Genomic DNA, 16,979 nt, shown 5'->3' with positions numbered 1-16,979 from the left:
ACTTATGTCCACCAGGGGGCGACACCAAAGGATACAAAATGAATGACTACTGACGTCAGAGAAAATGACCACGCTTCTCATTCCATTTATCACCATTTTTTCCTTTAATTTCTTGTTTCAGGTCTTCAATAAAACAAGCAAGCAGGCTCCATCTACAGTCAAATGGAGGACAAAAAGGGCATTCGCTTCAAAGCATGATGACGTTGTCACTGCTACCGCGTCACACTCGCTGTCACGTTAATTCTTATAATGGTGCAATAGTTTTAGCCAACTGCACTTAAAATACCTATATGATCTCCGAAAAAAAGTCCTTTTACTGTGCCACTATTGGGAAATCACTTTATTTCCAATTGATGTCTTTACTCCTTACATCGTTCAGTTTAAAAGATGAGAACACAAGAGACAAAGTTTATTGGGATCCCTTTATTTTGCAAAAAACAGACTGAAACAGTCACACACATTCTTTTGATTGCAACAGTAACTCCCAGGCAACCATTGGTATCCTCCTATGGAATCTTGCTGGAGAACATCACAGACGGACCAGGTCTCTCAGTCCAACTTTCTCTTCTTAAAATGCATACTAACACTCTAACAAAACTAATACGCCAAGCTAACAAAACCAGGTTTATTATCTGAGATAAGGAAATATTCAGAGGGGGATCAAGGGAGGGATCTGGAGGAATTCACAATACACTAACACTTCCCAAACACACATTTTGCTTAACATCAGCCCATCAACATCGTAACAGTAATTGCTGCAAGCCTTAAGTTAAAAAAAACAGCTAGAACAAAAGACACGCTCTTTCCAAGAAGGGGAGCAAAGACTGAAAAAAATGTGTACTCATTCCCAAATCCAACAACTTTTGAGATATAGATGATGCAAAAAAGTCTCCTTTTTTAATTCACCCCACATTTATTAGTCAACAAAATGCAAAGACGTTCAATTAAAAAGGTATTTCTACACTGAAGGTAGGGAAGGACATGTGTGTTGCATTAACTTGTTTCCAGTAGCTGTCACGCTAGGATGTGTCCATAAGGTTAAATACCAATGAGCAGTACAGTAGTATTTTGATGTTACTGTATCATTAAAAAGGAAGAAAATGAATGGGAAATCAGCAAAGTTGTTGAACAGGATTAGTTGCTTTGGTGATCAAGCAGCTTGTGAAATAAAGTGTGGCTTCACAACAGTCAGTGCAAGAACAGTCACTGAGCTTTCAAAGGAGGTTTGTAGTCTGACTGCAAACATGAGGAAAGTTGAGGTAGCCAGGTTACTGTGTGACCTTTTGAGTGTTTTGAGACAGTTACAGCAATAATTTACAGCTCTTTTTAGCCCACAGTGACGCGAGGAACAAAAAGAAAAAACACCTGAGCTTGGGTGCTGTACAAAACATGCTGGTGTGTCAAAGTTCCCTCTGTTTTATAAGATGAACAATACAGGTTCACATCAAAGGTGATGGGCAATGATGGAGTGAGTTGTGAGGCTGTCCACGAACAGTAGGAAAACAGAGTGACAGAGTTGAAGCAATTCTGGCTGGCCAAGTCGAGAATTTTTATTACGTTTAAATCAGGTTTAAAGATGGGAATACGACCGCAAACAACTGCAGCAAGTCTGTACTTGAGACAAGGTGTGGAGTGTCACTATCATACACTGTCAGGGCAATTGCTAACAAGTTTGGATCATTATTCTATTCAGGTGATAGAATAAACAAATGGATTTCTTCACATAAGGACCAAACAGTTCCTTGTGCATCATGGTAAAGGAACAAGGTTGGTAAAAGGCACATCTTCTGCAGGAAAGAGTCGTCAGTCAGGGGCCATTCACTGAGGACAGAAACACAGGAGTCAGACGCAGGATAAATGGTGTGTGTATCTGTACAAATACTTTAACATCCTATCCTGTATTCAAAGCTGAAGGATATGGATGTGGACAATGTTAAATTACATGTATATCATGTCCATAGCCTGCTGTTCCATGGTAGAAATATTCAGAGGCTCAATACCTTAGGAGGGACTACTGCATTTGCATCCTAAGAAGACGTCGCTTACCCTGAGTAGCAGAATTTAAACATGCATGTTACCATTTCATTAAAATTGTAGGTATACTGAAGCATTTCAATTGGAAAGTCTGCTCTTAGGCTGTCAAAATACTGAAAGGTGAGATTTGCATTTCATGCATTCTTGAAAAGTTTCAAGGTTCAACTTTACTAAAGTAAGTTTTCATTCAATTTGCGATAAAAGACTAGAAAACTAAGCTTTCTGGTACCTCAGAAGTGGAGACTTCATCATCATCTGGAGCTGGGATAATCCGACCACTCACAGGGCCAACTCCCAGAACCTTGGGCCGTTTTTCTGTTTTAGGTGTTCCTTCCAGAACCACAACAATATACTCTCTCTTGGGCACTTCTGCCACCATCTCTTCAGAGCCTTTAACATCATCTTCCACCACAAGACTGGTTAATTCTGCAGTGGGTGCTGCTGCATCCTCTTCCACAAGTGTCGTTGAGACTGCCTCTTCATCTGGAGCTGTGGCAACTTCTGGTACTACTGGAGGGTCTTCTACAACAGGTACAGCCTCTACAGGAGCTGGAGCCTCAACAATTGTTGCGGTCACCTCGGCTGGATCGCCTTCAAGCACTGCTGCTACAGCCTCTGTTGGCACAATGCTCTCTTCTACTGAAACATCTACGGCTGCTGGGGACTCCTCAGCCACTGGCGCAACCTCTTGTGCTGGGGCCACCTCCACCACTGGTGCAGAGTCTTCTGGTGTTGGGGCCTCCTCCACCACTGGTGCCGCTGCTTCTGGGGCCTCCTCCGCCACTGGTGCCGCTGCTTCTGGGGCCTCCTCCACCTCTGGTGCTGCTGCTGCTTCTGGGGCCTCCTCCACCTCTGGCGCTGCTGCCTCTGGGGCCTCCTCCATCACAGGTGCTGCTGCTTCTGGGGCCTCCTCCACCACAGGTACTGCTGCTTCTGGGGCCTCCTCCACCACTGGTGCAGTTTCTTCTGGGACCTCCTCCACCATTGGTGCAACTTCATCAGCAGGTTTTGGCTCCTCTGGTGTCAGGACCTCATCCTTGGGTGCCATCTCACTGACTTCTTCAACTGGTGTCATACCTTCCACGACTTCCGCTACCCTTGGTACCTCTACTGTAGAGGCAGCTGACAGCAACACTGCAACATAAAATCCAGCCATCCAAATATCACTAATGCTTAAGTTATATATATTCCAACATTTAGCACCTACAAATTGAGGTGGTTAACTCACTTCATGTAGTAAAAGGATGAAATTCAGGCAAACTTCTTAATTGGATTGGGATTACATGAAGTCAAGCCTCAGAAACAAAAGCTGTTACTAGGATGTGATTTCAATTCAATTCCACAAACCAAATCAAGAGCCACAATTTACAAGACCCCCCCCCCCCGATGAATTAATAACGGAAAAAGTTGATGGCTTGACCTCCTTGGGCAAGAAATGCTTTTCTCCCTCAATTATGCATTCATCTTGGAGACTGAGAGCTAGAGGGTGGAACAGATACGTGCCATTAGTATATTCATTATAATGAAGTGATGAGCAGGCTTGTGTGAATGTTCAATTTACATTTATAAATACATTCAATGTGGGACTGCAAAGAAAAAAAGGAGCTGCAAACTTGATTGTTAAATTGGACACAACTAATAAGAAGTTCAAAAACAAATAAGCATAAAATGACCAATTTGTACAAATTCAAGACGGCAGCAAAAATTTTCCAGGTTGAGAATAACTTTATTGTATGGCTCGACCAATTATTGTTATTGGTTCACAGTGCTCATTATTCAGTTATAAGCAAAATAAAAATATGATCACATATAGCTCGAGTCATTTTGTAACCTGTAGTTGTTTGACATTTTTTACATTACACTTGGAAAAAGAACAACAACAGTTACAGAGTTTGTACATAGTACCAGAGCCATCTTATCTTGCTGCAAGTTATATAACAAAAAAAAACAGATGGCAGTTTTAAAAACTAACAAGCTTCTAGCTGCTCTGGTAAAAAAGTACAATATTACAGGGGTTTGTATAAAATAAATCCAGTGTTTGTCCAATCTCCAAATTGCATTAGGGGCTTCATATGCAGAGGCATAATTAAAATCACAGCATTGGAGGAATGTTCCTGCTTGTTCTCTTGCCAGTCTGATTAGTACTGTGTGACTGTTTAAACCTTGTTACAATAAGGAAGAAGGGCGTGTCATGATCTCAGCAGGAAGGGATCAGGTTTGTAATGAAAAAAAACGATCTAGCCAATCAGCTTGAATGATGTTGGTATTCACAGAGTGATCACATTTATTTCACCCATAACTGCGAATGAGCGTCAGCTGAGACGTCACAGCATACTGTGGTGTGCAGCAGTAAATCACAAGTCCTGGTGGTTTTGAAACATTTCTAGGTCTCATATTTGGAACAAGTATAGACATCACACAAATACCAAATGAAGTTGTAATCCATAGGTGATGAAACAAGGGAAAAATAAAATGTACTGCTTTCATCTTTCTTACATTGAACTTGCACACAATCCTGCCCTTAGTACCCTTTCCAATAAATTAAAAATATATATCTTTATGGAAGACAAAAGAGAATGAGCGGTTAACACAGGCACCTACAGACAGTGACAGGTTGTTCTAAGTGATGTGAGTGAGGAAACAACCTGTTATCAGGAGCTCTGAAGTGGTTTGGAGATCGCCAAGTGTGTGTCTGGTGATGTGTCTCCCTGTAGTGAATGTGTAGAACCTTAGGCCTCAGAGGCAGCTGCCTCCTCCTCCTCAGACGAAGTCGTACCATTGCTTTCAGGCTCCTCAGCAGCAACAGGTTCTGCAACAGCCTCAGCAGACTCCTCAACAGCTTCTGCCACTTCTTCTGCAACTGCATCCACTTCCTGCACGGCTTCTACAACCTCCTCAGCCACCTCAGCAGATTCAGCAACGACCTCGGCAACTGCCTCCTCTACAGCCTCTGCTTCACTGTCGTCAGGTACAGCAGCCTCCTCTTCAGCAGCCTCTTCAGACACTGCCTCCTCCTCCTCCTCTTCTCCTGCAAGACAAGAACCAGAATAGGATTTATTAGCTACTATCATTCCATGGGAAGACCTAATGCTTTCTCTAAGAACCCCTTCCCCCATTCTTGCTAAGCAGTATCTATTAGCATGGTTGGTGTAATCCTGTAGTCTGTTAAGACGCATGCAGTTTCACATGCTGCATTTAAATAAATACACAAAGCAGTAAACCAAGCAAACATCACAATTGCTTACAGCAAATATTATAGCCAATTAAAAATGTAGCACCATGAGGTTCAATTGATTTTTGGCTGTTTCCATTCAATTTTTGGTGGACAATTTTACGGCAATACGTGAGACATTTAATTGGACAGCACTGAAAAAGCTACATTTGGTTATTTGAAAACAAGGCTGCATATCTGCCTGGTCCATGGTATTTAAGTAAAATCCAGATTTTACATGAAAATACATCCCATATCCCTTTTAGTATTGGTACATATCTAAGGATTTTTTTAATTGCGATAGCTCTGAAATGATGCAGCAACTGTAATAGAAGATCCAGTCACCAGTATGGGAACATTGCCTTTCCACAAATGATGACATTGATAAATGTGTCCTGCACACAAGTTTTGATAGTGAAACCTGCAGTTAAACAAGGGGCCCCTAGATGGAAGAAGGTGCTTGAGATTTCCTGCACTTGCAAAAAGACGGCAGGATAAAGAATTGAATTGACTGTATTGTTGAAAGTCAAATTCGATCAATTTGAGGAATCATGGAACCCCATGTGACAGAAGCAAAATTAAATGGAAACGTTGCGACTGACAGCTGATCATGTACCCCCCCCCCCCATTGTGTCATTCCCAACCTTACTGTTGCTGCGTTAAAAAAAACTGAAAACTTTGAGGCAGCAATTCACAACACAAACTGCATGCAAACTCAAAGAAAGGGAGGAGCACAACACAGGGAGGGGAAAGGACAAGGAGGCAGAGCAATGCAGGTTAAGGAGCTGGGAGTGGGGATGGGGTCAGGGAGCGAAGTTGAATGTGGGTTCTTACCATCCAATTTACAAGCTACAGTTATCTGGAACTCTGACAGTGAGTCTGACAGGTGAGACAGACAACGAGACAGCCCAGGTAGGTTGTGCATCTTTAATCTTTAACTGAGAGATCCCTCCACCATTTACACAACATTTAATCGACACAAAACACACAGTTGTGGGACGCTGGCGAAGGAGTTATCTTTACTCTGGAACTCAACACTTGACAATACTACATGGACAAAACCCAAGGAAGGTAATTCATGATGATGGACTCAACACACTAACACTTGAGCAGACACCATTGCTGTTTTGCTATCCAGTTAAATGAGACACGGCTGGTCTTTGAAGTACTTTTATCCAATCTAAATTCCAGTAAAGTAAATTTGATTTCCTCACTCTTCATTTCGAAATGCCAGTCATTTCCCAGGTGATGTTCAACTCAAGTTGTTGAAATGTTTTGAGTCAATTATACTTTGAGCAAGTTGTCCATTATCATTTATATTTCTACACATCAGCAACCAGAGCTCATTCTAAATTGCAAAAAGGCTATCACTTGCAGTCTTGCATGCTAATGTGCGAGCGTGAAAAGCTTTATTCGACCGCAAAGTTGACCATTTAGCTAATGTCCCACAAAAGCAGCGCGCCTCAATTCCAGGCTGGTATTTAACAAAGACATAAGCAGACTAACAAGGAAAACTGGTTGGTGAATTGTGTCAAATATGCTTATATAAGAATCAAAATTACCAGTGTGAGACAAAACCAGAAAACAGAAGACTCAATATCTTATTAATATTGTCCCAAGGTTGACTTTTTTCTGTCTTAGTAGAGGAGGAGTAGGAGAGAAGGAGGAGTGAGGAATTTAGTTTTCCCATTCAGATCCAAAGAGTCCAGAGTTCTAGGATGAATATCCGTGCGGCCACAGAGGACCTTAGTTTTATCATTACACTGAAAAGAGTAAAGACACCAGAGTTAGAGAAATAAAAAGAAACAAGCAAAGTCATTTTTTACAAAGCATTTTTCATTTTCAATCCAAATCAAGCAGAAAGGCATTGCAATGATGATTACAGGCTGCTGGCAAGATGCACTGGTGGTGTTCACCGAGAGGCTTCAAAATCTTGGTAATTAGCACATCACAACAAAGGACCAGTTTTGTCTCACATACCCATAGCATTTCTATTTTTATTGACAAGAGATCTAGGTGAATTCATTTTAAAAGGATATACAGAGGGAAATGATGAAAAGTGATGAGGAGAGAAAAGGGGGACGGGGTAGTGCCACAGGGAGGGTCTTTGCTTAATGTGTCTTTTCAAGAGATTTGCCCCAGGAGGGTAACGATTTGACAAGATAAATGGAGAGGAATTACAGGAAAGCCAAGCTCTAACTGAAGAAAACCAGGATACATGTGTGTTAAATGGGCCTGAAGAAAAGCTGCAGCTTCAGGAACATTTAGCTGAGGAGATCACATTATTTCTTACTTCTCTGCCAATTTACTAATGTAAAATATAAATTCAGTGTCACACACCAGTAGGGTATAAATGCAACATGAACTCATTTGCCTTTAAAATGCTGTGCTTACTTGACAGTAAATTGTGATTTCTTTACCAAAAAGTGTTTGTGAAAATATTTGGAGAGAACTTATCAACAGAATGGATGAAAACATCCCCTTACCAAGGACTTCCATTGACATTAAAACTAAAAAAAACACATGTATGTAAAGGTTCCTCTATAGACATGGATGTGTATACACACACATCTAGATTTATTTTATTTACTATACATTACTTCACTGCTACTACCGTTACTGTTATTATCATTATTGTAACTTTTGTAATGCATTTTCTTGTTAAAAAGGAATTCAAAAAGAATACCAAACAGCTTATTTTGCCATTGACTCTTGTTTGGTGGATGAGACGATTGAAAGTTTGAGGAAAGGAAACATAGTGGCAATTTCATCATTTGTCCTTTTTTAACTAACAGCAGCCTCAGTAGCATGTGGAAGAACCATCCACTGCCACAACAGCCTGGCACCTCCTCCACATGCTGGTCACCAGCCTTGTCACGCACTGCTGTGGGATGGCATCCCATTCTTCAACCAGCATTTGTCAGCCAACTTGGTTGTGTTGGTCACTCAAGAGTCAAGAGACAAGAGTCAATAGCAAAATAAGCTGTTTGGCATTGGCAGAGACATTTTGGTAAATTTTTCATGGGCACAACCCACATACTCAGCTCTGCTGCTCACCCCACAAATGTACGCTCCTTACAAATATCGCACATTTTAAAAAGGGAAATGAACAGGCTTTCCAAAAGCACAAGATTTATTGCCAAGTAGCACCGTTACAAAAAAGACAATCTACCAAACCCAAATTTCCTTAATTTTTTGGTGCTGTTTATATACATCCCTAGAACAACATGATTTATTCACAAGTGCTACAAACATGATGCTAAGAAATGTAGGATAACATAGGTTCTCTAGTCTAGACTCTAGGAAACACTACAAAGGGTTAATATGATGTCATGGATGTTAATTTACGGGGACTGTTGTGATAACAAGCTCCTCAAACATCAGACTTGAAAGATGTTAAAAACAATATACACCCAAATATAAACTGTTCCAGTCTATGTGCCAGGTAACACCGCTTCCCTCTTGCTCCATTCTCCAGAAAACTGAAGAGAGCAGAAAATGGTACACTCCAGTCCAGACAAGAGAGCAACAGGAGCAGGGGTGAGGCAGAGCTAACCACTTGTGATCAGCCCTATTTGTACCTTTCATGTTTTTCTGGGCCAGTTTTTATTTCTTCATATTGATCATGGCCTACCTAATATGAGACCTGGCTTTTAAATGACTGAGTTTTTTTTGAGGAAGTGTGGTACAATATTTTTTGCACAAAATTGATATGGAACAACATACTTCATAAGTGGAGAAACTTTCTCCCCAGGAGATGAATATAAATCAACTGAGTGCTTATCCACTAGTTCAGAATGATATTTCTGGGTGCTTTTACGAAAGTCGGCCCTTGGCACTGACCAAATTCTGGCCCACATTTTGTTTTGTCTCTACTTGGATGTTGTGCCATTTTCCTGACCACCCCTATAAATACTGTGTTCAGTTTTAACTCTGACGCCATGGATACCGACTATCAATACTGTATTAGGTATCATAATGAACTTACATTAAAGTACTTTTAGAAACAGGTAAGAAAAGTTATGCATGGTAAAAGGCATAAACAAGTCCATGCAAGTGTACCTGGGACCAGGTCAGCATGTCAGTGAGCATACACTGCAATCTCTAAATCAGTGATAACTTAAAGCAGAAATACAGTTATACAACTTACCCTCTTCTTCATCCCTGCCTGAAAACAAGATCGAAACAACAGAGTCAGTCTTTCATAGCAGCAGAAAGCCACATCAATTTATAGACAGCTGAGTTGATGAGCAGCACAGAAATGTAGACACACAAGTCCGTTTGTCTGTATGGGGAAGGGGGGAGATATGTTGTAATCTACTGATGTTTCAATACTTTTATTTTAATCATGCAGGGAGGTGAGATCATAACACAGGAGACACGTTATACTCTTTTCACACTGAAAAACACGTGTCAACGCGGGTTTTTGGACCCCCGTTTGCTTGGCATTAGGGTGCATTCAAGCTTCCAGAAGACCCGGGTCTGAACTCCGACTGTGAGGGCTGCGTGCCTGTGTTTTTCTCTCTCGTATGTCATTGCACGTACGAGAGGTAAACAAATGACAACGTGGACATCGCCGAGTCGAGCGTTAGCGTTGCCTTTTTCACACTTCAGATGAGATCAATGTTGTCTCTTTTGCAAAGCAGACGAGCTCGGAGCAGATTAGAAAATGTCTGAGTGCTAATGCAGCGAAGGAGGATGGAGTTTTTGGCCTGTCTGGAAGGGAGCCAAAGAAGCTACAGGTGAAGCCTGACAGGCGGCACAGTAACAAAATCAGGATGCGACGGGAAGGTTGCGTGAAATCTGAGACGATGCGGGTTGCTTTTTTCACACTTCAAAGGAGCCAAGCCAAGCCGAGCCGAGACGCTAAACACCTGGGTCACTTGGCGAGTCGGTCGACGCAGGTCGAAATGCCAAGTCGACCCTTTCAGGGTGCCTGAAAACTCGTGTTGACCCGCGTTTTTGGTGCAATGTGAAAGGGGCTTTAAAGACAAGTGTGAACACACTTGGCAGAGCGGACCACTTGTGATCAGATTGCATCAGCACTGAACTAGCGCGTGCAGGGCCTGTGTCTCTGTGACAGAGCTGCTGCAGCTTGCGTGAGATGAGAAAGAACACACGCTCAGTGACTGCAGGGAAACAGCAGAGTGCAGCACACGCAGTGCCAGTAAGTCACAAATACACCGTTACTAATAAAACTTTAAATGGTACCATTTTCAACAGTTGGGTATCGAGGTTCCTTTCTAGTATCATCATACCAAGTAACACTAGTCCTGATATTAAACAGGAGTGGCTACCAGTTCCCAGTCCGGGATGCAGACACCCTCTCTATGTTGTCTATGTCTACCCTCTCTAAGTGTCATGAGATAACTTTTGTTGAGATTTGGCACTACATAAATAAAACTGACCTGACTTGACCAGTGGCTTATAAAATGCATGTCTCTGTGTGGAGGAGGCTGAATCACTCCCCCGTGTAAGGGTACATCAAGCCTGAAACATTTCTTTCCTACCTTAGTATGGCAAAATGTTACATGCATCAACTGAAAAATAGCAATAATTATAATAGCATAATAATAATAATACTTTGTTTTTTCAAATGATAATCTAACAGGTCAGCCACATTATTACAGATACCAGACTCAACTATTTCAGACAGTATTGGACAGAAAAAATAAAAGTCAGCCCAGTAAATTGCTTCTTTTGATTACTCCTTTGTTTTCATTTTTGCAAGGTTAATGGAGTGAATGTCAGACAATATGATAGTGATGTTATTCTGCTCTTAGTAATAATATCTATAATCGGAGTATTATTGCAAGAAATTGCAGTAATGATCTAAGCGAAGAATCACACCTAATTTCCATGTATGCATAACTGTGATTTGAGGTAGAGAATCCATTCTTTTGAATGAAAATACAGAAACTTGGTAAGTCAATAATGGCAAAATGGTTCTCTTCAACAGAAAGTGGTTGGAGTCGGGAACTGAATTTGGGATCATGCTGACACAGCAGTGAAATTAATTGGACCTTTGACCAGAAATTGCCCTTGCAATGTTTTTATCTAGCTTGTTCTGTAAATTTTAATTTTGTTTTTTTAACTGATCATGCTGTTATTTTTGTTAATTATGTGTTTTTAATGTATGTAATTGGACTTGGCACAATGTCCTTGCCAAGCCACACCTTTAGGCTAGCTGAGGTGGTACGTGAGAGCGCTGGTCTTCAGCTATCGACTGGGATTTGACCAAGTTGCTCCTGAGCTTAACCTCTACATTTATTGTATTTATGATGACTATTGTAATTTGGTATTATGTGCTTATTTTTTATATTTTAAACAGAGCAGGTACCACACTTGTTATGTGTTTTTATTTCAAACTTTTTCTTTCTCGTCTCTTAGCTCTGCTTGGTAGAGATCTAGAGCTCTGGAAATCTGTAGACGGTGTTGTCCGTCTGTGTTGTATTCAAATTTGTACAGGCGTTTTTGGTGGCCCTGTCAGTAACAGAACCTAGGCCAGACCACATTCAGACCTGTCTTTATGCTATCCAAGACTGCGTTCAAGACATGCCACCAAGCACTGCGGCTGTGTGTTCCTAAGCTCTTGACAAAAGCACGTCGACTCTATTAAACACTGAGTGGTTACACTGATCTGGGCAGTGACGTTCCTTCTCTGCAGAGCTAAGCAGGGGATAATCTGGAACTGTCCCACAATCCTCTGCACTGGGTGAATCAATTTAAACAACTGACATTAAACGACATTAACAAGGACGACATTCAAGTTAAAACAATTACACAGCATTTTGGGCAAATTTTGGAGAGAACTACTTACTCTTAGGAGGCCATGGTTTAGGTGTCCACTCCCTACCAGGTGTGGCATTGATCATAGCAATGCGGTCACTGAACCGGGCACTATCACTGTTCACTGTGTTTAACGTCTGAGGAGAGAAGTTACAGATTTAAGAGTGACGTTTGGTGAAGCATTTCATTTTACAAAATATTTTTCTCTCTTTATGACATATGATATTCGTAATGGAGAAACATTCATAGTTCTAACAACTGTTACATATGATGATGATGATATTCCCAATGGAGAAACATTCATAGTTCTAACAACTGTTACATATGATAATGATGATATTCCCAATGGAGAAACATTCATAGTTCTAACAACTGTTACATATGATAATGATATTCCCAATGGAGAAACATTCATAGTTCTAACAACTGTTACATATGATGATGATGATATTCCCAATGGAGAAACATTCATAGTTCTAACAACTGTTACATATGATAATGATGATATTCCCAATGGAGAAACATTCATAGTTCTAACAACTGTTACATATGATGATGATGATATTCCCAATGGAGAAACATTCATAGTTCTAACAACTGTTACATATGATAATGATGATATTCCCAATGGAGAAACATTCATAGTTCTAACAACTGTTACATATGATAATGATATTCCCAATGGAGAAACATTCATAGTTCTAACAACTGTTACATATGATGATGATGATATTCCCAATGGAGAAACATTCATAGTTCTAACAACTGTTACATATGATAATGATGATATTCCCAATGGAGAAACATTCATAGTTCTAACAACTGTTACATATGATAATGATGATATTCCAACTGGAGAAACATTCATAGTTCTAACAACTGTTACATATGATAATGATGATATTCCCAATGGAGAAACATTCATAGTTCTAACAACTGTTACATATAATGATGATATTCCAACTGGAGAAACATTCATAGTTCTAACAACTGTTACATATGATAATGATGATATTCCCAATGGAGAAACATTCATAGTTCTAACAACTGTTACATATGATAATGATGATATTCCCAATGGAGAAACATTCATAGTTCTAACAACTGTTACAAACTACCGCCTTTTTGTGCATGCAGGTGTAAGAACTACCAAAAAAAATAAATAGGCAGAAACCATTTTAGCTTCGATGTTGATTTGTTTGGCGCAAGTCAGCACCACACAAGCCACCACCATGTTTAAAACGTTATAAAAGGATTGTTTTAACTATTGTCTGCTTTGCGTCTGGACCTGGGCAGCGAGACAGTGCTCTCCTTATCATTGTAAAACCTGAGGCACACAGCAACATACAGCTCTGAGCTGATTATGATGTTCTACAACCTGCATTGTGCAAAGAAAAGATGCTGGTTCACTAACAGGTCACTTTAGATCTCTCGGGGGTGCAAATATGAAAAGATGGTTCTCAAATCTTGGGGACCATCCATGGTAGGTAGGTCCTCTCAAAAATGTTCAACTGTGAGGGTTACATTCAATAAACCAGAAGAGGACACAACTGACACAAGATCTTTGTTTGCACTGGAAGTAACTGGCGTCCTATGACCTCATCTCCATCTTATTTGATTGGCTGCTGCAACATGATGTCATGTTGTTTCTCTGAGCATGAAATCTTGTTCAAACTTTCAGCTGCAGACCCAACCAACCCCTTCAACTTAATCCCAAAAGAAATCAAAGAATACCCAAGTCTTTGCTAAGAACTCAGTTTGGTATGAAAGTCGTATGGTATGGAATTGCATGTTATTATCATCATTAGATCGGGAATAGTAGAGGCAATATGGGAGTCTTTTGTTTTCATTTGAACTGGTTTGAAACTCGAAGGAAGCTATGAGGGGGGATGGCCACTTACATAAGATAAAGCTCCGATGAAGGCTCCACCACACAGCAAGGCGTACACTATGTTCTCCCCAGACCCACCAGGGAGCGATGACATTGTCCGCCGTTGCAAAACTGAAAAGGGTTAAATATCATACATAAGAAAGCCAATGATACGTGACACCTGAAGTACCTGATCTGACTGACATTTGACTGGTATCTGACATGAGTGTATTTAGGTGTTTTATTTACAGTAACACAGTGGCAGGACATAGATTGTTTGAGGGACTTGAATCTCTCTCTTTTTGCATTCACACAAAGAACTCCACGTGTCTCCTTATGGTGGACACGTGGAGTTCTTTTTTCACATAAGTGAATTAAAGGCATTCCAAAACACCAATAATAAATAATCCCATAAACATACTCAGTTTATCAGAACACTTCTTCATAATCTAAAATACATCATAAATAAATACTCCAAAATATGTCTACATTCCCTTAGACCAGTGCTTCCTTAACCTTTCACAGTCCCATACCCCTTCAGACATTTGATGCCCAGCCATGTACCCCTTCTCCTGCGCACTTTAAAAGAAGTAAATGTCAATAAACCCTGCAACACACACAGAGCACACGTCAAATAAAATCTCTTAGAGGGAATTATTGTTACCAAATTGATATACACTGATGTCTATATTCCAGTTTTAAAATATAATCGGTTTTTGGAAATGTGGTTTTTATTTACTTTTTTTGTGTAAACCTATGTCAATTCACAAGCCCCTGGAGTTTAAGTACCCCAGTTTGGAAACCACTGCCTTGGATTAATTCTTTTCTTGATTTTAAACCACAGCTCAAATGCTTCTTCAATTACGTTGGTTCAATTAACGTCCTAATGGGGAAAACTATGTGAAATTATTCACCATGCGTTCCGGACGAATTTAAGGCTACTGGAGCATTGTCATGTCCAGTGTTGAGGTATATTCTTAGGAGCTAATCCTGTTGGCAGCCTTGACATGACACTGTACCACCCTGTTACTTAATCTGGATCAGCTCAGGTTTAGGTAGTGACCACCGGAGGGAACGTAGGTCAAGGAGTCACAGGATTTAACCATGATACCCTCCCATGTTTAAAAGGCACCAGTGAATTCGAGAGGGGCAGTAAGCCTTGAGTCCTTTGTCACATCATTGAGGGGGTTTTCAAAATAAAACAGACCAAGTGCCTCTGCTCCATGAAAAGACAGGAAGAATGAAACAAGAAATTCTCACCAATCAGGGCACACTTATGAGGCAAGTACAAGTACAAATCCCAGTGCCCAGGCTCAGCATGCTGGTTAACTTGCTCCACACTAACTGACACTGGCATTTCCAGCCCCATAAGCACATCTTCATTTTGACAACAAGGGTGAAAATTAAAGTGGGTTTTTTTGGTCCACCAGCCAACTGACTGGCATGTTTCACCAGTATTTGTCTAGGGCTGATTTTGTGCCACTTGACAATGGGATCAACTGAGGAGAGGTATTGGAATATCACTGGTCCATTATCCAAAAGACGCAATGTGTCAGAGATTAAGACACTCATATTATCGTCCATTTTGGATGCTGTAAAGCCCCTCTAAAATGACCTGTCAAAATAAAATGTCCAAATATTTCACAATTCAAACTTCAAAAAAGCTTTTTGGAGGACATGTTTACCTCCTTGACAATTTGTGTTAAAATCATTAATGTGGAGTCCTTATAATTTTGACTTGTGAAAAATATACCTAACCTAAGACGATGACTTGAAGGACCTGGAGCCCATCAGACCTCAATCACTGATACCTGATGGCCAGGTGAAGGACAGAGTCAGACTTTAACAACCCTCCGTTTGCCTTCGGTTCCCGAGTTACAGGTCATCGTGTCGCTTACGTAACGTTGTCAAACTGTAGAAGATAAGCTGCTACCACTGCACCGACAGGCTCGTGGGGGAGCCTGAACTCTTTACATTTGACCGTCTTCACGCGCACTCACCACGTGACCTGTAAAGGCGACCATGTTTTCACACCCCAGTCTTCTGAAGGTCACATACTGATATACATTTTCCATACATAAACGCTTAAATAAGTGAAGACAGGCCATAACTGTGGGGTAAAGGAAACGTGCTTCTGGTCCCTAATGTTTGAGTTTCACCGCTACATTAGACGGGCGGTGTACAGTGTGACCAGATGTAACCGACCACCGGGCGAGGTTTGGGTGAAGCAGATTTGTGCGGCTGCCTTACTAGCATATCCTCACGCAGACGGTGGGCGGTTCTTATTCAATGTAGTATAAAATACACAAAAACCATGCTGGGGTGACTGGGGGCTCCATTAAACTAACAATCAAAAATGCAACCCAAAGGCCTCGTGTAGCTCGAACAAAAATGACTAGTTGACCTTCGCATCCCGCGAGAGGCCGGTCATCCACCAGTTTGAGCGTGAAGCTATGCAGAGAAATTCCAGAGTACAAAATGTACCGTTTTGCCGGTGACACGCCAGACGAACAATACTGGCAAACGGCTTAGAGAATACGTCATACTTAAGCACGTAGACATTTGGAACGTCGACATATATTCAACATCATGTCAAATGCGTGTTGGTTTTCTAATGAAACTCACCGTCCTGGGGCAGCTTATAGGCTGCTCTCCGTGCCAAAGGCCCACACCTTTGCCAGGCCGCTCTGCAGGAAAACATCGCTGCGTTCTGACGGCTACGCGGAGAACGTTGCAGCCTCAGCAAGTGCTGGATGAACGAGTGATCAGATGCGTGGTCGGGTCTCCTGCAGGAAGCGTGCGAGGGGCTGGAGGATGGACCTGTCCTCTGTTGTCTTCTTCTTCTGGGGATTTGGACCCTTTAGACGATAACAGTTGTATCACTGCCCTCTTCAGGACAAACTGATACACCCGCGCTTCATAATTCAGAATGACGTGGAAACTACAGAAAGAGCTTTTGTGATCACGTAATGGTGCCCCTTTTGACGAACGAAAGATTCTGTTGAAAGTGCCAAAACTCATAGGTCTCACGGGCAATTAAAATAGCTTTCCCTCTGTGTTGGTATTTGATACCCT

At 41.1% G+C, this 16,979-nt stretch overlaps 1 protein-coding gene across 2 annotated transcripts; it reads right to left on the bottom strand.

The window, feature by feature from the left end:
• Window positions 1–227: 227 nt before the first annotated feature.
• mgarpa (mitochondria localized glutamic acid rich protein a) lies at window positions 228–16,783 on the bottom strand. Of its 2 annotated transcripts, XM_086222758.1 has the most exons (8): window positions 16,530–16,783; window positions 13,936–14,036; window positions 12,066–12,171; window positions 9,396–9,413; window positions 4,811–5,062; window positions 2,264–3,168; window positions 2,001–2,047; window positions 228–1,821 (listed from the first exon to the last, which is right to left on the bottom strand). In XM_086222758.1, exons 1-7 carry the CDS (start codon window positions 16,603–16,605, stop codon window positions 2,012–2,014), a joined length of 1,494 nt encoding a protein of 497 aa, XP_086078884.1. In that variant the 5' UTR covers window positions 16,606–16,783; the 3' UTR covers window positions 228–1,821; window positions 2,001–2,011. The 2 variants fall into 2 exon arrangements, with proteins under 2 accessions (XP_086078884.1, XP_086078883.1); XM_086222757.1 differs by lacking the exon at window positions 2,001–2,047 and having other exon boundaries at window positions 229–1,821; window positions 16,530–16,762.
• Window positions 16,784–16,979: the final 196 nt, after the last annotated feature.

Source organism: Aulostomus chinensis, chromosome 13, assembly GCF_037954235.1.
Source record: "Aulostomus chinensis isolate RoL2024-O1b breed Wild chromosome 13, RoL_Achi_v1.0, whole genome shotgun sequence".
NCBI lineage: Eukaryota > Metazoa > Chordata > Actinopteri > Syngnathiformes > Aulostomidae > Aulostomus > Aulostomus chinensis.
The sequence above is the reverse complement of the archived record's forward strand: the minus strand, read 5'-3'. Positions and strand labels throughout refer to the sequence as shown.

Coding starts and splice junctions, on each gene's coding strand:
- mgarpa (XM_086222758.1), bottom strand. CDS start 16,605: ATGTTTTCCTGCAGAGCGGCCTGGCAAAGGTGTGGGCCTTTGGCACGG. Junction 14,037..16,529: donor CTATAAGCTGCCCCAGGACG/GTGAGTTTCATT, acceptor AACCCTTTTCAG/TTTTGCAACGGCGGACAATG. Junction 3,169..4,810: donor TGAGGAGCCTGAAAGCAATG/GTACGACTTCGT, acceptor TTTATGTTGCAG/TGTTGCTGTCAGCTGCCTCT.